Genomic DNA, 27,944 nt, shown 5'->3' with positions numbered 1-27,944 from the left:
CACTAGAGAGTGTCTATATGGGTCCACACCTCTGAGTGTTAAATACAACACTGTTGAGTGTTAAATTAACACTTTTGACAGTGTTATATGTTTAAAAGTAACCTAGTCAGTTTTGAAGATTAACAAAACTGACTAGTTTTGTTATTTCTAACATTTTGAGTTATTTTCCAGTGTTAGAAAATCAGCACTGCTCAGTGTTGGTGTATTAAAAGGGAAAGGGGGGCACAAAGAAATACTTTTCTTTCTTATTCTCATTTAAAATGTCTAGCTTTTAAAAAATAATTATCTGAATCTATAGCTGCCCACTTGGAATTACCACTCGTGACGCAGAGAGCTTCGACTGATGCAACTTTATTCTCTCCTCTTTAAACCACCGACAATATGGCACCATGAAAACTATAAAGATGCACAAACAAATACCATTAAACATTCAAGTAGAAAGTGCAGAAATGTTCGCATTTTACTATAGAAAATTATTTTGATTAACCCAAACAGTGATATTGACATAAATGAATAGTTTTTAAACTATTTATGTTACAGCATTTAATAAAATGAATTAACAACAACCTTTCTGTCTCTTAAATACATAAACAATCGTTTGCAATCATTAACCAACCTCTTTCTGCTTCCAAGGGTGCTAATCATGCTGAATCAGCTAGCCAACCTCCTCCATGCGCATCTTTTAGCTAGTTCTGAAGCAACGTGTTTGCGTCGCCTCACCGAGAACAGAACAGGAAGTCTGACACAATAAAAGAGGAAGTGCTAAGGTACTCTTCAAAATAAAAGCGCAAAGTAAAGTGGCTTTGCCGGCATTTACACTCCCACCAAATCCTGATACAATGAACGAACAAATTCCCAAAGCAAGTGAGTTGTACAGGATTTCTTATACTAATAGATGGATGACTGAATTGAACTATTAGAGGTATACAGGTAAGTGTACTTTATGCATTGAGGTAGTGTATAAACATAACTATTATTGTCTTAACATATTTTGTTTTATTTAATTCTCAAGGAGTAGTACTAGTTTTTGGATTGGTCTCTCAATAATTGAAGGTTTAGAAGGGGCATCTTGCTTTCTTTGAGGCTTTCTCTCTCCAACTCGCACTTTAACTCGACGGACTAAGCCATCATGGTCTTGAAAGGTCTCCACAACTCGACCTAGTTGCCAATGGTTTCGTGGGAGATTGTCGTCCTTGATAACAACGATATCATTGACTTTGAGGTTACGCCGAGGTAAGTGCCATTTTTGCCTTGTTGATATGTTGAGCAGATACTCCCTTTTCCAACGGCCCCAGAACTGTTCAATAAGGTATTGGACTCTTCTCCATCTTTTTGTAGCATACAAATCTTCTTTCATGAACACTCCGGGGGGTGGAAGAGCAACCTTTGTTTTCATCGTGATGAGATGATTCGGCGTTAAAGGTTCCAGTGCATGAAGATCGTTGATTCCGTCAACTGATAATGGGCGACTGTTGACAATAGCCATGGCTTCATATAGCAGCGTTCTGAGGGAGGCATCATCAAGCCGACCTGGGCACTGTGCGAAGGTTGCATTCAACACATTCCTAACCGTTCTTATTTGCCTTTCCCAGACACCTCCTGCATGGCTGGCAGAAGGGGCGTTGAAGACAAATTCGCACTGTTTTTCAGATAAGAAGGTCTCCAATTGCTTGGCGTCGCATTGCTTAAGTGCTTCCTTGAATTCGTTCCTGGCACCAACAAAGTTAGAACCTTGGTCACAGTGTAATTGTTGGACAGCTCCTCTAAGACTGATGAAGCATCTCAATGCATTGATGAAAGAGTCTGTTGACAAATCTTCAAGCATCTCAATATGGACAGCTCTTGAATACAGACACGTGAAAATCAGACCATATCTTTTGTGTTCTTTGCGTGCTGTCTTCACAATGAACGGGCCAAAGCAGTCCATGCCGCTAAATGTGAAGGGTGCTGAGGCTTCAAGACGTTCTTTAGGGAGTTCAGCCATTCGCTGGCTCTCTGTAGGTCGTCGAAGTTTCCTGCAAAGCACACAGGTGTGTATCATTTTGGCCACCAGCTTGCTCCCACCAATGACCCAGAATCCATTTGCTCTAAGCTCCATTTGTGTCTGGCTTCGACCTTGATGGCATGTCTTAGCATGGTAGTGGGACACAATGAGCTTGGTTATATGACTGTTGCTTGGTACGATGAGTGGATGCTTCACTTTGTGGCAAAGAGACGACCACTTTAATCTCCCACCAACGCGCAAGAGTCCATCAGACCAGATGGGGTCAAGACTGAAGAGAGAGCTTGAGTTTGGAAGGTCACCTTTGGCTTGAAACGTTTTTATTTCATGAGGGAAGGCGTGCTGCTGTACGATCTTTATCACTGCTTCAGCAGCCTTCTCACGCTCCTCGATCGTCACATGTTCAGTATGCTTTTGTTGAGATCTCAGTCTTTTGATTCTTGCAACCACCTTTATGAGTTTTGTCCAAGATGAAAACTGATTCAGACGATCGAGAATATCATTGAAGGTACTGACGTCAGTTGCGAGCACCTGAATTGTCTTGACTTCGGGATCACCAACAAGTAACTCAGCTGGAGTGCTAGGTGTTAGACGTAACTCACGTTCCCAGAGAAACTTTGGTCCTTGCAGCCAGTTTGTAGAGTGGATGTCTGAAACATGAAGCCCTCTGGATGCATGATCCGCTGGGTTTTCTGAGGTGTCCACATAATACCATTGATTGGGATTGCTGTTGTCTCTAATGAGTTGAACACGGTTTGCGACAAATATGTGGAACCTGCGAGCGTCATTGTTGATGTAACCAAGTACCACTTGGGAATCGGTCCAGAAGAACTCATCATCAATTTTCATGTCAAGCTCAGCCTTTAACAGGACGCTTACTTTTGCAGAAACCACCGCTGCTGCGAGTTCAAGCCTCGGGATACTTGTGACCTTTGAGGGTGCCACCCTTGCCTTTCCCATCACAAGGCTGCAATGAACCTCGTCTTTGTCATTTTTATATCTCAGGTAAGAACATGCACCATATCCTAAGCAGCTGGCGTCCGAAAAATGGTGTAGCTCTACTCTGACAATGTTTTGGAAGTCGTGTGGGTGGTAACATCTTGGAATTGAGACCTCCTTCAACTTGAAAAGACCATTTATCCATTTCTCCCACCGTGGCTTCACATCTTCTGGGAGTGGGTCGTCCCATCCAATGCCTCTGTGACAAAGCTCTTGTAGGATAAGTTTTCCACTTAGGCTGAATGGAGCGATAAATCCAAGTGGATCATAGAGTGAGGCAATGACGGACAAACAACCACGGCGAGTCGAAGACTGATCTTTCAGGCTGATGTTAAAACTGAAGGTGTCGTCCTCTATCGACCACTGAATGCCAAGAGCGCGTTCTGAAGGGGATGGGTCGAACCCACGAGGTTCAATGGTTGCTGCTCTTTCAGAAGGGTCCAGGTTGGAGAGAGCAGCTTCTTCATTTGAGTTGAATTTGTGAAGGCGCAGGCCTCCCTTTCTGCACAACTCTTGTGACTGAATGATCAGTTCTTTGGCTTCCTCAACTGATGGAACGCTGGTTAATCCATCATCAACGTAGAAGTTTTTTTTCACAAAGGCTGATGCTAGAGGATAATCAGTTTGATGTTGTCGTGCGAGATGCTTTAAACCGAAATTGGCGCATCCTGGAGATGATGCAGCTCCAAACAGATGAACTGCCATTCTGTACTCCTGAGGTTCTTTCTCCAAATCACCTTCTTTCCACCAGAGGAATTTCAGATAGTTTCTGGATTCAGGGGTGACAGCGAATTGATAGAACATTCTTTCAATGTCACAGATTACGGCCACGGCTTCTTTCCGAAATCTGCAAAGCACTCCAACCAGAGGGTTGATAAGATCAGGTCCAGTTAATAGGGTATCATTCAGAGAGACACCATGGGATTTGGCCGAACAATCAAAAACAACTCTTAGTTTGTCCGGCTTCCTGGGGTGATAGATTCCATGATGTGGTAGGTACCACTCGGTCTGCCCCTGAGATGCTGTTGGAGCAGGCTCTGCATCACCCCTGTTGATGGTTTCTTCCATGAATGTTCGGTACTGATCGTAGTATTGTTTGTTGGCCTTTAGTTTTTTCTTGAGACACTGTAGACGTACCGTGGCTAACCTCTTGTTGTTTGGCAGGTTGGGTGGGCTGTTCCCTTTGAAAGGGAGAGGCATTTCGTAATGTCCGTCTTTCCTTTGTGTGATGTGATTACTGAGGAACTGTATGAAATGGACATCTTCTTGGGACACATATTTGTTCTCATAGGTTCTCTCAGCAAAATCTGATTCCAGGGCTTTTAGAACATCTGTCGCTGATAGAACAGGCAACTCTTTTACTGTGAGCCGATGCACAAAGCTTTGGTTTCCTTGTCTGTCTAGGTGGGGGTTTGATGAGCCAATTATACTCCATCCTAGTTCTGACCTTTGTGCGAAGGGTTCATGCTTGTCACCTATGATGACTTCAAGAGGAGCCAGCGCAGATGGACAGTCATATCCAATCAGGAGCCCTACATCACAATCTTGGAGAGGCGGCAACTTTTCCGCCAAGCTTCTGAGATGAGGCCACAGTAATGCTGTTTCCTTTGTTGGGATGTACGACTTGTCCACTGGGATAAAGTCGCGGCTATAAGCCTGTTGTAGTTGGATACAACTCTCAGAGTGGAGTCCTCTAACTTGTAAACCATGAACACTCTTACTCGAGATGACTGTGTCAATAGCCGTCATGGTACTGAGTTTCAGTTTTACTGGTTGGACATCCACATTCAGCTTATCAAGTATGTCCTCCAAGACAAATGTTGAGTCACTTTGTGTGTCTAGCAATGCATAGGTGAGTATTTCTCTCTGTGGTTCTTGTACAGAAGACACAAAGACTGGGACAATACTTGAGGTAGCCGAAACGCGTTGTGTTGATGTATGAGACATGACCTTGTGTGTTTCCTGGTTTACAGGTTCTTCCTTGGGAGTGGAGCTATTTGTTACTGCTTCTGCAGGGTTTCGCTTTCTGTTTTCGTGCAAGCAGGTTGGATGACGACGTTCACAAATGTTGCACGTGTGTCGCCTTTTGCAATCTTTGGTGATATGACCTTTTCTTAAACATCCAAAGCAGAGCCGGTTTTCATGGATGAATGCCCTTTTATCTTCAACACTCTTAGCTGTAAAGATGGGACACTTTGAGATTCCATGAGTTTCACTTTTACAAACAGAACAAGGTGATTTTGGTTTACTAATGTTTGTGTCTTGTTTCTCCTGAGCGGAACTCTTTGGTTGCATGTTTGTGTTGAAGACTTTGGCTCTCTTTGGGATTCGATCATCTACAGGTTTGAAATTCATCAACAGTGGAGAAGCTATCGGGTTGCAAGCTATCCGTGCTTCTCTACTCAGGAAGTCTGTGAAGCATGCAAGATTTGGATAGGTGCCAGATTCGTCAAGTTCATCTACGACAATTCGACTCCACTTGCGCACGATCCATTCTGGCAGTTTTTTGAGCAATTTGTGATTTTCTTCACAATCGTTTAGGATAGCTAGTCCTTTGACGTGTGGGATTGCTTCAGAGCATCCTTTGAGGAAATCAGCAAACTCTCGTAGCGCTAGTGGGTCATTTGCGCTGATTTTCGGCCATCTCATGAGTTTATCACGAAATGCTTTCTGTATAATGAATGGGTTCCCATATCTGTCCTCTAAGACCTTCCATGCTCCCTTGTATGCATTTTCTGAATTTTGGTAAAAGAAACCTTCTACCGCTTTGCGTGCTTCTCCTGCGAGATAATTTTTCAGATAAAACATCTTCTCGCTTGCTGGAAGGGGTTTTCGGTCAATCAGATTAATGAATGACATTTTCCAATCGGTGAACTGCAAAGGGTCCCCACTGAATGTGGCAGGCTCAGGAACTGGCAAGCGATTCATACTTAATGAGCTAGCGATTGCTTGTGCTAAGCTGACAGACTCCTGGGTCGTTGTCATTTCTGGAATTGCTTGGTGGGGTTGGTGGCGGCATTTGGATTCAGCTGAGGTTCAATTTGCCTTCTGTAGCAAGCAGAGCTAATTTTACTATCAATTTCCCCGTTGTGGTTCTCAAACCCTTCAAGGCTGTTGTACGCCTTCACGCGAGCTATTGCTATAGCAACTTCTTTGTCTGCTTGTAACTGCTGTAGTTTTGCTCTTTCTTGTTCCAACTGTTGTTGCATTTCCACCTCTTTTAGTTTAATTTCTGACAACATTTTTGCCTCTTTGAGTTTCCATTCACTTTCTAACTTGTGAAGATGTGCTTGCTGTGCTTGAATTTCTTCCATAGCCTTTGATTGCTCCAGCTTGGCAGCAAGCTCTGCTTCTGCATCTACTCTACTGTTGCGGGTACAGGATGAGCCAGAGTGACGGCTCAATTGCTCTGACAACTCTATAGAGCTTGCAGTTTCTGTTATGCTGTTGCCAAAAACAGACCCATATTCGTTCTTGCTTAACACTTCTCTTACTCTTTCTTTCTCAAGATGGTTATTATATTCCTCATGAACGGTCTTTAGACGGTCACTTATGAGGTTACATACCTCCTTTGTTAGCGTAACACAGGCGTCCATTTTGTTGACAATGTCAGGTGTGGTGTTACTGTTACGCAGGATAGGTTCATACTGTGAACTTACAGCGTCGTGCTTTGCTTCAATGTCTTGCTGCAGTTTATTGAGGTCTTCTGCTGAGCAGAGGGATTTTAGTTTTGTTCTAGTTTCCCTTGCTACGAGCTTCCAAGAGTCATAAGTCTTGTTGAATGATTTTTCACGCTTTCTGATATCGTGCTTTTGCATCTCTAGGCCTTTCTCTGTTAATTTTCTCTCACGTGAGCTAGATTTGCATGGTGCGTTCATAGGGTTGCCTGTTTCTTCTTCTGATGAGCTGGATTCGCATGGTGCGCTTGTGGGGTTGTCTGTTTGCTCTTCTGGTAGTGACATTTTGTTTCCGTAGCTGCCTTAAGTTGATTGTAGCTTTGATTGCCTTACTGCCTGACTATACTTTAAAGCTGTAGTTAATCTTTACCACAGAGTAACGCTGTGTCAAACATTTACTGATTATGGACATTCAAAGGTATGTTTAGCGTAAGACAGCAACAACAAATGTTCATAAATTAGCTAATGAGCTTCACCTTTTAAACCTTTTCATAAACAGACATCCTGTGAATTATTATTCCACAAAAAACACATTTCGCTCACCAAGAAACATTAACCAGATTCAGGAATATTATGTGTTGGCAGTCCATGAATTAATTTGGCCTCGTAACATTATTTAAAGAGTTTCTAGTTATGCATTAAGCTTGTGCATGTGTGTAAGCAGTCCCGTGTTTCTTCTTGGTAGTCAATGTCTCTTTTAGTATCTGGAGTCTTGAGCTTTAGTATGCTGTTCTTTCTAACCTTGCGAGTGGAATCAGCTGGCTGGTAACAGGTTGGTAGCTGGATCTCTGATGAAATGGTGTCAGGATCTCTGCAGGGATGGCAGGTCTCTTGCAGTCAAAGAGTTTTCACTGTAGTTGCCCACTTGGAATTACCACTCGTGACGCAGAGAGCTTCGACTGATGCAACTTTATTCTCTCCTCTTTAAACCACCGACAATATGGCACCATGAAAACTATAAAGATGCACAAACAAATACCATTAAACATTCAAGTAGAAAGTGCAGAAATGTTCGCATTTTACTATAGAAAATTATTTTGATTAACCCAAACAGTGATATTGACATAAATGAATAGTTTTTAAACTATTTATGTTACAGCATTTAATAAAATGAATTAACAACAACCTTTCTGTCTCTTAAATACATAAACAATCGTTTGCAATCATTAACCAACCTCTTTCTGCTTCCAAGGGTGCTAATCATGCTGAATCAGCTAGCCAACCTCCTCCATGCGCATCTTTTAGCTAGTTCTGAAGCAACGTGTTTGCGTCGCCTCACCGAGAACAGAACAGGAAGTCTGACACAATAAAAGAGGAAGTGCTAAGGTACTCTTCAAAATAAAAGCGCAAAGTAAAGTGGCTTTGCCGGCATTTACAGAATCTTACAACAAACGATTGATAGATTGATGCATATATACCATCAAAACAGTGTACATCACTGTCACAACAGCGTTTGTTTTCATTCAAAGGCTTTATGATTTTTCCTATAATGGTGGGCCGGTCTCTAGTCAAAATGCCCGGGACGATTTATTTGTCCCAGTCCAGCCCTGTATGCAGCTCATCTGCAGTCTGGTGTTACCTACATCTTCCTATTTGGAAGGCAGAATTTCCGAGTTCTGAGTACAATCGAAAGCACCACGACTGCAGTTTTTGTGTTGGATGTAAAAGGCGGACATGACACTGTGACGTTGGCTAGAATCATGGCAGCAGTCAACGACGGTCCAGGCGTGGCATTTCTCTCGTGGAAATGTGCACATTATCTTTTCCTTTCTATTAGTAGGTGGCACAGTGCACTGTGGCAAGTAAGCAAGCTAGAAGACTGGCAAAGTTATGGAAGCAACACATTAACAAGAGAATTCTGAGTAAAACCAAAGTTACTTTCCCTAGTAACTAGTTACTTTGAAAGTAACGAGTAACTTGAAGTAACTGAGTTACTTTTGAGAGAAGTAACTAGTAATGTAACTAAGTTACTATTTTAAAGTAACTTACCCAACACTGATGACCAATGACTATTTAGATCGCTTAGAGTGTTTTTGTGAAACTGCAAGTCGATGACTTTCAGATGAAGTGTTGTACATTTATTTTTCATTTACAGGTTTATCTTAAAGGTTTTTCCATTTGGTTGTTCGGTAATGTCCGTAAAAAGTATGAATGTTACTGAACTCTTACCTAGGATGAGTAGCCAATGAGCTGCAGATGCTCCACGGGCAAAGTTACAAAACTTTATGATCACACATTGTGTATGTTTGATGTGGAACATTCGCCCTGTTATTCATTTCTTTTTAGGCCAGAACAAGTCCAGTAAGTAAAATACACACAAATCAAGCTCTGACAGTGATGACAGGAGTTTTGCACACAAAGAAAATCTCATCAAAACAAAAATATTAATCCAGAGGTGCTGGAGGGTTGTCCAGGGGCCTGTTCTTCGTACGTCGCTTACTACATCCAAGATCAAATGACACATCCAAGACCAAACCATCGCGCTAACCGTGAGCTCGCTAATCCGGTTCCCCGAACACACCTGCTGTTGACGATTAGTACAGCTGGACGCAGTAATGTGACATCACTGGGTGTCGTAAAAGGGGCTACGCATCGATAGTAGAAACATTGATCGGCAACCCGCTGATTGGTCGGCGAAAATGTCGAAGGAGCGCGCTCGGTATTTTCCGGCAGCAGAGCAAGAACTCATGAGTGAGGGATTTCAGGAGTTTCAGAGTTTAATGAAAACGCAAGAGAACACTGCAAAGGCTGCAAAAGCAAGGAGAGAGGGGCTGGCAGAAAGTTGCTGACAAATCAAACTCGTAGGTAATTTAATAATAATAATAATAATAATGGATTGGGTTTATATAGCGCTTTCCAAGGCACCCAAAGCGCTGTACGATACCACTATTCATTCACTCCCACATTCACACACTGGTGGAGGCAGCTACGGTTGTAGCCAGGCTGCCATATCGCGCCATCGGCCCCTCTGGCCAACACCAGTAGGCGGTAGGGTAGATCTATCATATGACACTATATTGTCCAATATCATATGGCATTATATTATATTATAATATGTTATATTATATCCCCTTTCACATTAGAGCCACAACAGGACCCACAAGAACATGGGAACAAGTAAAAGTGGAATACAGGAGTATTCTACAGAATGGTAATATTTATCTCTTAGATTGCTTTTCGTCTCTTGGCAAGGTAATACTGGCCTGTAATACTCTGTTAGTTTGTTCATAACAGCAACCAAGAAAAGGGCAGAGGAAAAAAAGACAGGTGGTGGTCCTGCACCCCCTCGTCAACAAGTTGGTTAAGTAAATAATACCCTCACGGGAATATCGATATCTCTCAATGAGCACACTGTCGCGCTGAGCTAAAGGATCCTGTCTATCCCGCAATATACGCTGAATTCTGAGGACTCTCCTTATCAATCTTGCACCTTCCGCAATGGGTTGGTCGCGTATACGGACAGGACATAGCTGCGACAGGCTTCCCAAATCCACCTTCGCTTTTATAGCCGTGGTCTCTCATCTTGATTACACGAAGTAATTTACAATTACTACTCTGAAATATGAATTACATCTGTAATAATCACATACATGTAATAGAATGTTAATAGTACATTTCCCTTTTTTAGGAAATGACCTGTATGTATCTGTGTGAAATCAATGAAAGGATCAGGTGCTGCATTATCTTTAGTTACATTGATGTTATTTATTTATGGTGAAACAGTGGTGGAATATCGCTGTTGCTTTCGTATAAATGAAGCGGACATACCTGCGTGGCCGCGATCTAATCCTGTTTACATAAAGTAAACCTGCTCCCGAGCAGGTTTACGCTTACGGCTCTGTTGCTATGACAGCAAGTCCCGGATGAGCTTCGGGGAACCGAACGATCCAGGATCACGCAAAATCGTCAACAATCTAATCCAGCTAACTTACTTAGCGAGGTACGAAGAACAGGCCCCAGGTTTGTAGACACAAACCAGGTGTGGAATACTGCCTCCAGTACATATTTGGCACAAAAATGTAAAAACACTGGTCCAGCCTGCTGAATATAAAGTGCTCTTTTTTTCAGATTTTGAAAGGCTTGTGTTTTGTTTTGTTTTTGGTTTTGTGGTGAGTGCCTGCCTCATACTCTTAAAGCCTGTAAGTGAGATCTAAAATGGTAGGTTAAACAAATGGCAGTGATTTTCCTTCCTCATGTGAAAGTGTGTAAATAACACACCCAAAACTCAACAAGACCTTAAACCACAGAGAGCTCTGCAGTGCCTGCTGTGATGCAGCCATTTGCTGCTGCTTCACCCTAATCCTGTTTAAACACAATATGCTGGCTCAGCAGGTAGAAGTGTGGCAGCTCTGTTTGTGTTTCATCCACAGGGTCTCATGACAGCATTTTGTTTTTGTAGCCCTTTGGTGCACACAAGTCTCACAGGATACAGGTGTAAATGTGAGCTAAAACAGGCCAGTGTTTAGTTATTGTCATTGGTGATCTGCTGGTGATATTACAAGAATTTGTAATACAGACATTCTAAATAAACACAAAAACTAGTAGATTTTCCTTTCAAATAGACTCGCTAAAACAAACAGGCTAGTAGGGGGACAGACAGCAGGGTGTGTGGTGCATAGTCCATTTAAAGCTGTGTTAGTACGATTAATTGCATCCTGACAATAACTGAATGAGATTATCGAAGGAGTACAAATACCAAGGCTCTTGTCAATGTTAGTGTATGCAATAAGAATTTTCCTTCAACCACGGTTTGACAGCTCCGAGCTGTTCCCAGACCTGATCAGAGGATGCTGGCTCACGGCATGACTGCCATGAAAGCAGCCTGCAGAACCTGAGGTGGGGGGCTGTTTAAATGGTAGTCAGCATGTCCAAAAACCAACACATACAAATGTAACATAAATAAATAAAAATAGTAATAATGATATCTAAGCCACTTGAATATTTTAACTTTAAGCTAATATATACAAACTAACTTATATTTTATCCATCTTTAACAGTTGCCACACAATACACACAATCATTACTACTGTACACCAGTGTTGGTCAAGTTACTTGAAAAAAGTAATCAGTAACTAATTACTGATTACTTCCCCCAAAAAGTAATCCCGTTACTTTACTGATTACTTATTTTCAAAAGTAATTAATTACTTAGTTACTTAGTTACTTTTTAAAAACACGATTTACAACCTGAATAGGTGATAAAGCGATAGATCTTTAGCCCAGTTCTACTTTTTCTGCATAATCCATCATACAAAATGTAATCAAATGGAAAAGTCTCTTTTAAAAACTTGTTTTATTAGTTTTAATCTTTTAACTTTATGCATCAAGCAAAAATTTAATTATATGCAACATTCTCTGACTGGAAGAAATTTGTTTAATATTTAAACTTATTTTCTGCACATTCCAGCACATAAAATAATTTTTTTGTGTGTTTACACTCACTCTTTCAAATAGATGCAAGTAAAACACAGCAGAAAATAAATAAAGTCAAAGACTAGCAGTCCTGTTGCTCTATTTTCACCTGTAAAGCAGGAGTGCGGTAGGCGGAGGTTCACCCTGGTGCAGGTGTGCCGCGGCGGTCAGTGGAAGAATCCGCGAGTTTCTCTGTGAGTTTCCCACTATGTCATAGCGCACTCGGTGCTTGCTTGGAAGTTTAGGGGTTTTTTCACTGTAAAAAGAAGTTTTCTTCCCACACATAACGGACGCTAATGTTTTTGTCACTTTTTATGGAATCAAACTTAAAGTAAGGTCAGTACTTCCACGCTTTAAACGCTGCACGCTCATACTCTCTCCCGCACTCGATATATTATCCACTGTTGATCTGCACACAGCTGTTGTCACGAACGTCACACTTGCTTAGGTCACTGTCATGAGACATTCTCGCAAAAAACTCACAGTTTTAGTAACGCAGTAACGCAGCGTTCCTACGGGAAAGTAACGGTAATCTAATTACTGTTTTCACAATAGTAATCCCTTACTTTACTCGTTACTTGAAAAAAGTAATCGGATTACAGTGCCCATCTCTGCTGTACACACATAACTTTTAATAAGTCTATTTTGTCAGTTGTCCTGTTTTTCTGTGTGACTTGCTTTTGTTTCTTTTTATGCTTTAGAATGAACTGACAGATGAAGATTTCAGGTTGGAGGTCACTCAGATCCATAAGGTAGGATCCTGTGTGTTTCTCTGACAGCTCTCAGATGTATTACTGTGCAGAAGGCTTCCCTGTTTGATTTCTGTTTGTGTGTAGGACTTCACAATGGAGACGTTTGCAGGGCCTGTGTTTGCCACGCTGCGTGGATCTTTAGGAATGACTGAGCAGGAGTATCAGCAGTCACTCTGCTCTGAAAATTGCTACCTCCAGTTCATCAGCAACTCCAAGAGCAAAGCAGACTTCTTCCTCACGTGAGTTACAACAAATTGGCTGATCATCTGCCAAAATGTACAAGTCTGATAAAGACAGATAAATCTAGCGGGGCCTGCAATAATGAACCCGAGTAATAAACTTTACACACAGATGTGCCCAGTTAAGGAAATGCTGCTTAAAGGGGACTGATTATGCTTTTCATCAGTCAGTTATTTAAATTTTCCAATTACTTTTGAGTCTATGAAATTGTAGTAAAAATGCTTTAGTTCCGCACATTTTTACCTTTTTGGAAATAAGTGTTTCAGTGCTTAAGTATGAAAGCTGAAAGTCTGCATTTGAACTGCATCGGTGTTGTTCTGTTTGAAATTCACTGTGGTGATGTCTCTGTCCAAATATTTATGGACCTAACTGTATATAAGCAGCGGTCTAAGAGTAGCTGTGTATCATAATCATCATCATAGTTTATTTATATAGCACTTTAAAAACACACAAGGCTGACCAAAGTGCTGAACAACAGAAATATAAGAGACACAATAAGAATAATAAATACGATAAAATAATAAACATAGTAATAACAATAAAATATAATTAAATACAAGTCAGTTAACCACTGAGTCAAAGGCCAGGATTTAAAAATCTGGATTTAAAAACCAGCACTGATGTCGATTGCCATTTGTGAAGAGGAAGATTATTCCAAAGCTTTGGAGCCACAATAGAGAACGCTCGGTCTCCTCAGTTTCATCCGTGATTTGGGGACTGAGAGAAACAGCTGCTCAGCTGACCGGAGCAAACGAGTGGGGATATAGGGCTTCAGCAAATCAGACAAATATGCAGATGCCAGACCATTTAAGGATTTAAAAACTAATAGAAGGAGTTTAAAATGAATCCTAAATTCAATTGGAAGCCAGTGCAGGGAGGCCAGAACTAGAGTAATGTGCTCAAATTTCCTTCTACCAGTTTAAATCCGTGCTGCAGCATTCTGTACTAGTTGCAGGCAGCATGGATAACAGTCTCCAAATCACACTTTGAAAGAAAAGGTTTGACCTTCAACAGATGCCTGAGATGATAGAATGATGATTTCACCACCCATTCACGTGTAATTGAGCTCTTCAGGTGAGGGGCCAGAGCAGTAAGGTCGACATCAGGGGTATCAGAGGTACAATTCGGGCTGAACAGAATTACTTCCATTTTACGTTCATTAAAATTTAAAAGGTTTAGAGCCATCCATGACTTAACATCACTAAGGCAATCAAGCAAGAGTCTAATTGGGGAGCTATCAGAATGACTGAAAGGAAAATAAAGCTGGCAATCATCAGCATATAGATGAAATGAGACTTTGTGTTTTCGAAAGATCGCTCCCAGTGGCAGGAGATACAACGAAAACAGTTATGGCCCAAGAATAGATCCCTGTGGTACACCCCACAACAGAGGGGCCACAGAGGACGATGACGAGCCCAACTTAACACAGAAGCTCCCGTTTGAGAGATATGATTTTATTCACAGGACAGCCAAGCCAGAAATGCCCACACAATGCTGGAATTAAGAGATCAGCAGGTTGTGGTCCACTGTGTTGAATGCAGCAGTCATATCCAGTAATATAAGCACTACATGTTTATCACAGTCCATCGCTACCAGAGTGTCATTCATAACCTTTATGAGAGCTGTCTCTGTGTTGTGAAATGGCTTAAAGAAAAATGTCAAACATTTGAGAGTTATTTAGATAATCCATCAGCTGAGCGTGAACAATCTTTTCCAAGATCTTACTCAGAAAAGGAAGTTTAGAGATGGGTCTGAAGTTTGACATAACTGAAATATCTGAGCCTGGCTTCCTAAGTAAGGGATGAATAACTGCATGCTTAAACTCGCTTGGTACTTGATCTGACAAGAGGCTGGTATTAATTATGTTCAGAATATGTGGTCTAACAGTAGGAAACACCTTTTTGAGAAAACAGGGATGAACAACATCATTCGGAGAACCACGCGGTTTAGCATTTAACACAACCTCCTCTAGTTAAGGTAGAACAATTGGTTGGAAAGCAATACACAAATTTGAACAGGGAACATCCACAGCCGGGTCACCAGAAGATAAAGTGGAGGGTCTGAAACCGGCAACCTTATCCACAAAGAAATTAAGAAACTTATTACACATAACCTCAGAAGACTGCAAAAGAACATGATCCTCTGTATTCAGTACAGAATTTATGGTATTATACAAAGCACGAGGGTTATGTGAATTAACAGCAATAAGGTGAGAAAAAAAGGAGTTTTTGGCGGTCTTTACTGCCCTCTGGTAAGCTTTCCAGCTCATCTTAAGAGCTTCCAGAGAGATGTACAGCCATTATTATCATATTAACAATATGATAATACTGTAAATAATAGTGTAAATGTTCTTGTTGGTTACAGACTCTCGCATCACCTTCATAACTTGTATTTGGATTTCATTATTTTAAATTATATAAGCAAAGTTAGATGAATTAGATTGTTAAAATTCTTATTCTTTTCAAATTCTGATAGATGTTCAACTCAACTCAAAAAAACATTGTGTTTTTTGAGTCCACGTGTGTCACTGACAGTGTTGGTCAAGTTACTTGAAAAAAGTAATCAGTAACTAATTACTGATTACTTCCCCAAAAAAGTAATCCCGTTACTTTACTGATTACTTATTTTCAAAGGTAATTAATTACTTAGTTACTTAGTTACTTTTTAAAAACACGATTTACAACCTGAATAGGTGATAAAGTGATAGATCTTTCAGCCCAATTCTACTTTTTCTGCATAATCCATCATACAAAATGTAATCAAATGGAAAAGTCTCTTTTTAAAACTTGTTTTATTAGTTTTAATCTTTTAACTTCATGCATCAAGCAAAAATTTAATTATATGCAACATTCTCTGACTGGAAGAAAATTGTTTAATATTTAAACTTATTTTCTGCACATTCCAGCACATAAAATAATTTTTTTGTATGTTTACACTCACTCTTTCAAATAGATGCAAGTAAAACACAGCAGAAAACTAGAAAAATTTGCATTTCCTGCGAAAATGCAGTGTGGATGCTTTAAAGCTGAAGCTGTATGCAAAAACTAGCTGAAAAAGCTGAAAAGTTGCAGAAATTGTAAAAACTTTGCAGAAGCAAAGGAACTTTGCTAAAATGTAATAACTTAGGAGAACTGCAATATCTTAGAGGAAACATAATACTTGGCAGAAATACAATAGCGTAGCAGAACTTAGCAGAAATATTGTAACTTACCAGAAACATGACAACTTCTCAAAAATACAAGAATTTAGGAGAAATAGTATAAGAAAACAGAAAGAATATATTTAGCCAAAAATACTTAAACATTACAGAAACACTATGATTTAGAAAAATAGTACAACATAGCAGAAATACTGTGTTTTACCAGAGACACTGTGATGAACTATGAATATTGTAATTTTAAATTAATACTATGTTTTAGCACAAATACTATAATTTGGCAGAAATACTATAATTTGGCAGAAATACTATGATTCAGCACAAATACTCTGGTTTAGCACAAATATTATAAGATAGCAGAAATACAATTATATAGCAGAAATGCTATATTTAGAAAGAAAAATATAATATAGTAGAAATAGTATGATTTAGCAGAAATACTACAATATAGCATAATAACAATGATTTAGAACAAATACTATGATTGAGCAGAATAGTTATAACTTAAGTGAAAATACTGGAAAACTAAAATGACAAGCTGAGAAAAAAACAGAACATGGTTAAGCTGTCTCAAAACTAATTATTGTTCAACTGTGGGGGAAAAAAGAAATACAAATAAATAAATACAGAAATGTAAAGAGAGAGACACACACACAGGGTCTATGCCAGTCAAACAATGAGATGCTGCCCTAAAGAGGGTCTTTCTCTCTCTCTCTCTCTCTCTCTCTCTGTCTCTGTCTCTGTCTCTCACACACACACACACACACACACACACAGGGAGAGAAGCAAGTTTCTAGGTCAGTCAAGCAGCCTGGGAGCTGGTAAATTTGAATCCACCAATCAGAGAGGCTGTAAACTTTTCCCGCCAAAACAGGTGCACACACGCAGCACAGAGACAGGATTTTTGTAGTCTATTTCTCATAGTGAGGATTCCCCTCAAACAAATGACCATAATTTCCTAACCGTAGGGGCAAGAACTGTCATTTTTACACAGTTTTGTTCAGAAGAGATGGGGCAATCGTCAAGTGTTGACAATTTATCATTAAAATATGAATTTTTAGAGATATATGATATGGATGACGGGTTGGTTTAGAAGCCACGAAGGCCCCAATATGCAAATTTGAATGCCTCAGCCCACATATATGATTGGCTGGCTGGGAAGCCGTGGAGGCCCTGATATGTAAATTTGAATGTCTCAGGCCTCACAGAGGATTGGCTGCCTGGGGAACTGGCAGTAATATATGGAAATAGTATGCTTAAGCATAAATACTACATTTAGTAGAAATACTATATTTTAGCACAAATACTATAAAAAGCAGAATTACTAAAATTTAGCAGATATACTATATTAAGCACAAATCTTATAAAAAGCAGAAATAGTATGATTAAGCATAAATACTACATTTAGTAGAAATACTATGTTTTAGCACAAATACTATAAAAAGCAGAAATACTATATTAAGCAATATAAATATCCTATAAAAATCCTATAAAAAGCAAAAATACTATACTGTGATTTGGTAGAAAAACTATAATTATTCAGAAATACTATATTTGGCAGCACGGTGGCACAGTGGTTAGCACTGTTGCCTCACAGCAAGAAGGTCCTGAGTTCAATTCCACCATCAGGCCGGGGTCTTTCTGTGTGGAGTTTGCATGTTCTCCCCGTGTTTGCGTGGGTTCTCTCCGGGTCCTCCCACCGTCCAAAGACATGCAGCTTGTGGGGATAGGTTAATTGGCTAATCCAAATTGCCACTAGGTGTGAATGTGAGTGTGAATGGTTGTCTGTCCCTGTGTGTTGGCCCTGCGACAGACTGGCGACCTGTCCAGGGTGTACCCCGCCCTTCGCCCTATGGCAGCTGGGATGGGCTCCGGCACCCCCCGCGACCCTGAAAAGGATAAGCGGAAGCGAATGGATGGATGGATGGACTATATTTGGCAGAAATACTATATTTAGCACAAATCTTATAAAATAGCAGAAATAGTATGATTTAGCACAATAGTAATATCTTATACAGAAAAATTGGAAAAGCAAAATGGACAGCTGAAAAAATGCTGAACATGCTGAGGGTCCCTCGAATATGCTTGTTAAATGAAAAAAATCGGCAAAAAAAAATATAACAGAGACACACACACAAGATCCAATTCAGTCAACCAGTCTAAATATGTTGAATTTGAATCTTACAATGGGATCATCCCATTAAAAGACTTTCTTTCTCTCTCTCTCTCTCCCTCTCTGTCACACACACACACACACACACTCACACACACACAGAGGGAGAGAAGTAAGTTTCTAGCTCAGTCAAGCAGCCTGGGAGCTGCTGAATTTGAATCCACCAATCAGAGAGCCTGTGCACTTTTTCCCGCAAAACAGCTGCACGCAGCACAGAGAGACACAGGATTTTTGCAGTCTATTTCTCATAATGACGACTCCCCTCAAACAAATGACCATAATTTCCTAACCGTAGGGGCTAGAACGGTCATTCTTACACCGTTTTGTTCAGAAGAGATGGGGGAATCTTAAAGTGTTGACAATTTATCATTAAAATATGAATTATTAAAGATATTTGACTTCTAATGCACCATAACTGAGCAGAGCAAAGCAAAAACTGCCTTGACTTGCCCTCAAACAACGCTTTCTAACTCTAAATCTATTTGGAGTATCAATATCATTCTTTCTCTGTAAGAGACAGCAGGCTTTGGTGAACAATCATGGAAATTTTCAGGTCTCTGTGGAAATTCATTAAAAAGATATGACGAGAGAAATAAGTGGTTCATTTCCAGAGTTTGAAATCTGAAGAAATCTGAGCAAAGGACGAATTTCCTACCCTCAAACAAGTCTAACTCATTTCAGAACGGTAATAGGTGAGAAAATAATTCTTGAATTGTGAGCGTCAGGAGTGTCTGAAGATATACTGGGACAAGCCTTATGTCTTAACTTTGCTTCATTAAGGAGATATGACGATTCGAATATGCCTCTCATTACAGAAATCAAGCGGTGATTTTGAACAAACTCTCCATTGACTTTCTATGGAGAGTTTTGCGACTTTGTGTTGGTCTGAGGAGATTTGCCAAAATTCTATAAATCCCACAACAATGATAGTGACATTTTCGGAAAGCCAGCAAAAATACCTACGTTTTGATGTATAATTTGTGGAAGTTGAGTGAAAATTGAGCAAGTAGCAAGAAGTTGTTCGGACATGAAGAGAAGACTGCAAAACCTTCAGTGGCACACTGGAAGCCAAGTGCAATAGCAACCATAACAACACATGCAAAATTGTGATTTTTCACAAAATACAACTGAAAACGTTAAGAGGCATAAAAGTAAAACGGTAAAAGATTTGAAAAAGCTGATTTATACCTGAATAGCCCAATAATTTGAGAACAATTTAAAGTTTGAATGGTTGTTCTACGTGAAAATATGAGGAAGTAGTTAAGTTTCAAAAACAAGAACATTTTAGCAGAATTGCAGAAGTTTCCCATTCATTTCAATGGGACAAATTAAGCTTAATATTTTAAAAAGTATAATAGTGAAAAATACCAAAAGACATAGCACACATTAGCAGAAGTAGCAGAATAGTTTAAAATTTGAACAGTGAAAATCGGCTGAAAATTGTGGAAGTAGTTAAGTGCCAAAAAGTGTACGGAAGTATCAAGAGGAACTCAATATGTGTGCTTAAAGCATCCACACAATAAATAAAGTCAAAGACTAGCAGTCCTGTTGCTCTATTTTCACCTGTAAAGCAGGAGTGCGGTAGGCGGAGGTTTACCCTGGTGCAGGTGTGCCGCGGCGGTCAGTGGAAGAATCCGCGAGTTTCTCTGTGAATTTCTCATTACGTCGTTGCGCACTCGGTGCTTGCTTGGAAGTTTAGGGTTTTTTTCACTGTAAAAAGAAGTTTTCTTCCCACGCACATTGGACGGTAATGTTTTTGTCACTTTTTATGGAATCAAACTTAAAGTGAGGTCAGTACTTCCACGCTTTAAACGCTGCACGGTCATACTCTCTCCCGCACTCGATATATTATCCACTGTTGATCTGCACACAGCTGTTGTCACGAACGCCGCACTTGCCTACGTCACTGTCATGAGACATTCTCGCAAAAAAATCACAGTTTTAGTAACGCAGTAACGCAGCGGGAAAGTAACGGTAATCTAATTACCGTTTTTGTCATAGTAATCCCTTACTTTACTCGTTACTTGACAAAAGTCATCGGATTACAGTAACGCGTTACTTGTAACGCGTTACTGTAATGCGATTTACTTGCATCTATTTGAAAGAGTGAGTGTAAACACCAGAGGTGGGACCAAGTCATTGTTTTGCAAGTCTCAAGTAAGTCTCAAGTCTTTATCCTCAAGTCTCAAGTCAAGTCTCAAGTAATGTCAGGCAAGTCAGAGTCGAGTCTCAAGTCACTGGTGTAAAAGTCCGAGTCAAGTCACAAGTCTGAAACTTTGAATTTCAAGTCCTTTCGAGTCTTTAAAAAAAAAAAAACGAAAAAATAATGTTGCAGTTATGCTAAATGTAAATATTAGACCATGTAATTTTAAAATCTGTGTTTTTCTCAACACATGACAAAATAGTGAACTTAGAAAATATACACAAATTGTGAAATTGCACCTCTTTAAAATGCAGCTCAATTAAACCTAGCTCCAAGAATAATTTTCACCGACAGTTCTGAGATAAGCTGCATGTTATTCTTGGATGCGGTTGTAGGACCAGCTTTAAAATCGCATGACAAAAATATCATACACATTAAAAAAAACTGTATCACCAACGTAGCCTGGACAAGATTTGCTAGTTAGATGAAGTCAGCTATCTCATCTTAGCATATTTATATGCATATTTATAATCATACGGTTCTTGGAGTGAGTGCATACACTCATGAAGTTTAGTAACTTCAGGTCACTGCAACAAGCCCAGGTACAGTTTACCGACAGATGGGTGCAGGACCTTGAAATGCACCGTGTAGAACGAAAGACCATCGTACGTATCATAAGTTTACCAGTCTCACAAATTGTCGTCATAAATACACATTCCTTAACTGTTTATTAATAGGACCTTTGAGCTCAACGGTAATTAATTAGTAGTGGAAATAATTTCTGGTACCCATCACAGAAATGTAGCAGTGACAACAATATTGTATGCTGTAATCGTACTGGGCAATTAGTGATACAAAAAACCTGTTTTATCCTGTGAATAAAAGTATATGTTTTTGTCAATGTACCATAATAACAGAAGCGAAACGCAATATTGTGTCAGGACAATTCACTATTTATGCACAATAAACAAAGGAGCATAGCGCGACAATTTCTGTTCAGCGCCAGACTTGCTTGTAACCTATATCACTAATTATGTTATGAAAATGACGTATTAAGTACTAAAAAACACTGACCTTCGTGTAAATGCTTGGAGCAGACTAACCTGTGAGCTGGAGTGTTCTGGGACGTTATATTTGGTCTTTGAATGGCTGCAATCCAGGCCATCCGTCGTCTTTGTTACTTCGGAAACATGGCTTGAACAATTTCTCTTCAACGACGTAATCCGATAACAACCGATCTCTTTACCCGTCGGCTTCCCGTGGCTGTCATGCGACCGGCTATTGCAGTTAATAATACAACAGCTTCTTGACATTTTTGTGTTTCTTTTTATCGCTGTATAACTGATTTTAATTGAAAGCCTGCGTGCGCTAGTACCGCTTGCCACGAGTTCCCAGAATCCTTTGCGGTTCTACCCGTGAATGACGTCACATTTTCGATCTCTATATAATATGCATGTTAAATTTTATATTTGGGGTAAAATATCAAGTCTTTTCAAGTAAACCGGTTCAAGTCCAATTCAAGTCCCAAGTCATTGGTGTAAAAGTCCAAGTCAAGTCACAAGTCTTAGAACATTTTTTCAAGTCAAGTCTAAAGTCATAAAATTAATGACTCGAGTCTGACTCGAGTCCAAGTCATGTGACTCGAGACCACACCTCTGGTAAACACACACAAAAAATTATTTTATGTGCTGTTACAAGTAATGTGTTACTGCCCATCTCTGGTCACTGATAAGAGAGAGATATACTGACACCGTGTTTTTCAACTTTTAGGAATGATAAACGCTTCTTCTTAAAGACTCAGAACAAAAGGGAAATTAAGTTCCTTCTGGGCAACCTGAAGATCTACATGGAGCACCTGAGGAAATACCCACATTCACTGCTGGTCAAGTTTTTAGGTACCACACACACAGACTGAGAAATATCTCTGTACATCACTCACAATCCCCAGGGTCCGGTCAACCCTCCACATTAGACTGGATGCTTCTGTTCACAGTGTTACAGTATAGTGGGCACATTTTAAGAGTCCAAGAGTCCAGAGTCTGGCTGGCTCAGATGCTGGCAGTTCTCACTGCAGTCTACCGGTAGCGTCTCCTTTTAGGCCAGGATAGACGAATGTCACCGAGCAGTGACTAAGTTTGTGGTAAAAGGCTTGCCCCCGATTTTCGGTAAGTGAATGTGTTTAATTGTAGGCAGGGACATTACTGGATATTCTTGTGTAATTGCTACAGAATAATGGTAAATGGCCTGTATTTATATAGCGCTTTACTAGTCAAAAATAAACCTGCCCCGGGGCCTACCACAGCACTTTCACACCTGTGCCATGATACACAAATAATAAAATGCCATCTTGGATGACATTTACCCTGCACTCGTCCTTTGTATATCTTGGCACAGGCATAATATCTCTGTGGTAGTCCTATCAGAGCAGAAAACACTTGCAGCACACCTACAGCTTTCTGATGAATGATCCCTTTTTTCAGTGCAATGTTAAACAAACTCTGCAGGGGAAATTCCACCGAAAGCCTTTTACCTTCACAATGACACATTTTTCTCTGTTGCAGTTTGATTTTTACCTCGTTGAAATTGCAGCAACAATTAAACAACAGAAATTAGCTCCCTATAATAAATACACCAAACAGTGGGCGAGTGAAAAGCAACAGAAATTAGCTCCCTATTATAAATACACCAAACAGTGGGCGAGTGAAAAGCAGAGGCCCGTGCTATGCAGAAGGCGTGTGTAGGAAGTCACTTCAGGTTTAAACTTGGCTGGTTTTGATCACTGGTTCCCGTCTTATCTTGCTGCTGATGCATGCCTAACATGCTCTGGAGCAGATTACGTTCGAGACAACAGATCAGCACGAACAAAACCAAAACCAACCCAGCAACTCCACAGAAAGTGGTGTGGCGTATTGCAAGGGGCATAAAATCCCTTCAGCGTGCAGACAGTAAGAAGGTGTGAAGTCTGTCTGTAGTGAATGAAAATGAGTACAATTATGAATTAGTAGAATCAACTTTATTGATTTTTCCCCTGTTAGCTTCAATTTGAAAAGTACTTTATTACTGAACATTGTGATTACTGGAACTGTCAGCTTAAACAGCTGTGATTTTTGCTGCCCTTCTTTTCTGGTTAAAAAAAGGTTTATAGAAGTTTGTTTTCCAGTGTTATGGAGCAAAGCTCTTAAAGTTTACACAAAGTCCTGTGAATCCTTTTCCTTTCACTCGTACTGTGCTGCTTTGTCTGCAGTAGCTGTCACTTTCAGCGTATCATGTGTTTGACCTCTTCTGATTTTTCTAATATTAGTTTTATCCTCTTTTGTCCATGTATCTGATTGCACACGTGTTAAAAATTTGTATCTTATCTTAGGTTTGTGATTAATTGGCTTCATAAATACGATATTTATCATCTGTTGAGCCCACTAGTTTCCATTATTGTGCTGCTTTTAACTTGTATTAACAAAAGAGGTCAGCTAGCTTCTTATTGTTTTAGGATCTCATGAGAAATGAAAGGAACTTCGTTTTTGGGTAGGACCTCTTTGTTCATAATTTTAAATATCAAGCACTTTTCTATGCAAACATAGCCAGTAAGAAGTGCCTGGAAAATAAAATAATGAAATCAATTTCAAAATAAAAGAGAAAGTGATTAAAAATGAAACTTAAAAAACAAACAAAATGATTTTTGTAACTAGTGAAAACACCAAAACTGAGAGAAATGTCAGCCTTCAATGATCGACCTAGACTGAACGCTCAGAGGGGAAATGTATGGAGCCCTGAAAGGCGAATGAGAAGAACAATCCATGTGTTATTACTCGTGTAACATTGGCTCTTTTTACTTGTATGAGTAACTTAAACTTTAATAATACTGCAGTACAGAACTTCAGTGAATAATTGAAGAACAGATTATGACAAACACATTTTTATGAACAATCCCTCGGATGAATGCGACTTGTCACCAATTCCATGCACCAACACAAAACATGGAAAACAAGGACAGTGCCCTCGGATTGGCAGACTAAGGTGGTGAACCAAGGGATCATAAACCTCAGCCTCCATAGGGAAGCTACACCACTGTCCTGGTATGTCTAAGTATCACAAGTATTGGATGTTATCGTACGTGTATTTCTGGTGGACTCTCTTTCTGTTTTACCTAGAGTTGTGATTTGCATCTCATGGTGGTTTTGTCTTTATCTCCTGTTACCTCTGGCTCTCTTCCACTGCATGTCTTTCTTCCTCTCACCCCACCCGGTCACCACAGATGGCCGCCCCTCCCTGAGCCTGGTTCTGCTGGAGGTTTCTTCCTGTTAAAAAGATGTTTTTCGTTCCCACTGTCGCCAAACTGCTTGCTCATAGGGGAGCAAGGATAATCCATATGATCGTTGGGTTTTTCTCTGTATGTATTATTGTAGGGTCTACCTTACAAAATAAAGCACCTTATTGTGATTTGGGGCTGTATAAATAAAACTGAATTAAACTGAATTGAACAGGTGACAGCGAGTTCTCATTTGCAATAAACCGTAGAGTAGGTTTTAGAGTAAGAGGTTTTATGTTGCAAATCCCACATCCCACTTAAAATAAATCCCACTTAAAATAAATGTCTCAATTGAGTAACTGGTTGCTTGTTTTTAGGTGTTCACAGGATCCAAATCCCACAAAGACGAAAGGTACAGATACATTTTACGCCTGTTCAGTTCTGTTGAGAATTACAATGTGAAACAAAGGATTATAAAGTACTTTTTCCCATTTATCTGTTCCAGAAGTTCTTCATTGTCATGCAAAGTGTGTTTTATCCAGATGATCGCATCAATGCCAGGTAAGCTTGGAAGGATGTCCTTTACAAGCATCCATATGCGACAAGTTGAAGTTGACTATTGCTCAGGAACTGCAAACCTTCCGATCTCTTACAAACAGACTAGCACATGCTTGCATGGCTTTGGATGCTGATGCGACAGGTGCTGTCCATGACTCTCTTGTGACTTTTTTTTCACGCTTGCACTTTTTAGACATTTACTTTGTAGTGCCTTCTATGCATTATATACCAGGGATTGGGTTCACCTATACCAGGTGAACCTTGTTCCTGGAACTTTTGGGTCACGTTTCGATGGTCCAAGCCTCTAGCAGAACCTTGAAAACATCCAGTTATGCCTTTTTTGTGTTGTCAGGTATGACATTAAGGGCTGTGAGGTGAGTCGCTGGACAGAGCCTGCACCAGAGGGAAGCCACATCATCGTGGTTCTCAAAGACCTCAACTTCGAGGGCCAGTTCATCACTCTGGGTAAGAGCATTTATGTATTCAGGGTATAAGTTCAAAAGGTAGCATTATTGCACCTTCTTCCAGGCCTGTCACTGCAGTATCTCACTGCAAATGTCATGTCCATGTGCCGGAGTAACAATTAAATACCAGTTTTTGTGTCAGTATTGTGTTTTTCGAGCTGTGCGTTGTTTAATTGTTTAGACCAGCAGCGTTCCTGGCTCCTGCGACAGGTGGAAATTGACACACACTTCCTTCGCCAGCTCAACGTGTTGGACTACAGCCTTCTCCTGGCTCATCAGCCCCTACACCATGACGAGCGCCACCAGGGCCTCTCCTTTGCTACGCTCATCGTAAGAGCAAAAAAGTACGTTTTAGTACCCTGATTTTCATTTTTGTTGCATTTAGAGAGTTCTGATTGCGTATTAATTTTGGGAGGATTCCAGCAATTTTAAAACACTGAAAAGTGATGAACTGCTTCAATTCTTCATGATTCAACAAGGTGTTAGAAACATTCCTCTGAGACTTTGGTCCATATTGACATCACACATCACACAGTTGCTGCAGCTTCAATCCAAATGTCACAGCAGAAACCAAACTTCATCGAACCACGCAACGTTTTTCTATCCAAGCATGAAACCTGGTGTGCTCTCCTGCTGCTGCATCTGCTTCAAGATTCAACATGTGTGTTCAGAGAGGGGGTTTTTTTTTTGTTTTGTTTATTTGGGTTTTTTTTTTTTTTTTTTTTTTTTTGTTGCCTTCCTATCAGGTCAAAGCAGTCTGGCAATTCTCTTTTGTCAGCCTCATTAACAGGACATGTTTATCCAGAGAACTGCCTGGCACTTGATATTTTCTCTCTCTTCTCAGACTATTCTCTGTAAACTCTAGATATGGTTGTACGGGAAAATCTCAGCAGCTAAGCAGTTTCTGAAACTCTCAGATCAGCCGGTCTGGCACTAATGGCACTGCCTCATTCAAATTCCCTATCCTGATGCTTGGTTTAATCTTCAAAAGGTTTACGTGCCTAAATGCACAGAATTTCTGCCATGTGAGTTGCAAATTAAACATTTTTTAAACATGGCTGTTAAAATGTTGGGTAACGCGTTGTGAGAATTGCACTGCATCACTGTTTTAGGAAACCTGAGACTTCTGTCTCAGCCAGTGCTCTTTGAACTAACAACCACAGAAAGTACAGAGAGCCTCACCAGCAGACTGGGTTTGGTTTGTTTCTTTGCTGACATTACAATAAATATAGATAAATCTCTTAACACCAGATTTATCCATACAATAACAAATACCTGCAGTCATGACAACATGCAAGCATGGAGAAAGTGAAAGCACAGCATGACATCATTATGATCTTTAAGGTGTATGAAACAAAAGCAGTGGGGCAAAAAAGTATTTAGTCAGCCACCGATTGTGCAAGTTCCCCCACCTAAAATGATGACAGAGGTCAGTAATTTGCACCAGAGGTACACTTCAACTGTGAGAGACAGAATGTGAAAAACAAATCAATGAATTCACATGGTAGGATTTGTAAAGCATTTATTCGTAAATCAGGGTGGAAAATAAGTATTTGGTCACCTCAAACAAGGAAAATCTCTGGCTCTCACAGACCTGTAACGTCTTCTGTAAGAAGCTTTTCTGTCCCCCACTCGTTACCTGTATGAATGGCACCTGTTTGAACTCATCATCTGTATAAAAGACACCTGTCCACAGCCTCAAACAGTCAGACTCCAAACTCCGCCATGGCCAAGACCAAAGAGCTTTCGAAGGACACCAGGAAAAGTATTGTAGACCTGCACCAGACTGGGAAGAGTGAATCTACAATAGGCAAGCAGCTTGGTGTGAAAAAATCAACTGTGGGAGCAATCATCAGAAAATGGAAGACATACAAGACCACTGATAATCTCCCTCGATCTGGGGCTCCACGCAAGATCTCATCCCGTGGGGTCAAAATGATCATGAGAACGGTGAGCAAAGATCCCAGAACCACACGGGGGGACCTGGTGAATGACCTGAGAGAGCTGGGACCAAAGTAACAAAGGTCACCATCAGTAACACACTACAACAGCAGGGAATCAAATCCCGCAGTGCCAGACGTGTTCCGCTGCTGAAGCCAGTGCATGTCCAGGCCCGTCTGA

The 27,944-nt window shown here is 40.3% G+C and overlaps 1 protein-coding gene across 1 annotated transcript in view; it reads left to right on the top strand.

Annotated features, from left to right (window-relative positions):
* Positions 1-27,944, top strand: part of pip5kl1 (phosphatidylinositol-4-phosphate 5-kinase-like 1) — a 54,621-nt gene that overhangs the window by 16,978 nt on the left and 9,699 nt on the right. The window contains exons 2-8 of the mRNA XM_085359601.1: positions 12,792-12,842; positions 12,927-13,081; positions 22,326-22,450; positions 25,179-25,213; positions 25,307-25,362; positions 25,712-25,824; positions 26,005-26,167. Coding sequence (XP_085215727.1) covers positions 12,792-12,842; positions 12,927-13,081; positions 22,326-22,450; positions 25,179-25,213; positions 25,307-25,362; positions 25,712-25,824; positions 26,005-26,167 — 698 coding nt within the window. The remainder of the gene's footprint in view (positions 1-12,791; positions 12,843-12,926; positions 13,082-22,325; positions 22,451-25,178; positions 25,214-25,306; positions 25,363-25,711; positions 25,825-26,004; positions 26,168-27,944) is intronic.

Source organism: Diplotaxodon limnothrissa, linkage group LG7 (assembly GCF_057381915.1).
Source record: "Diplotaxodon limnothrissa isolate DT_005_m linkage group LG7, D_limnothrissa_male_GT1.1, whole genome shotgun sequence".
NCBI lineage: Eukaryota > Metazoa > Chordata > Actinopteri > Cichliformes > Cichlidae > Diplotaxodon > Diplotaxodon limnothrissa.
The sequence above is the reverse complement of the archived record's forward strand: the minus strand, read 5'-3'. Positions and strand labels throughout refer to the sequence as shown.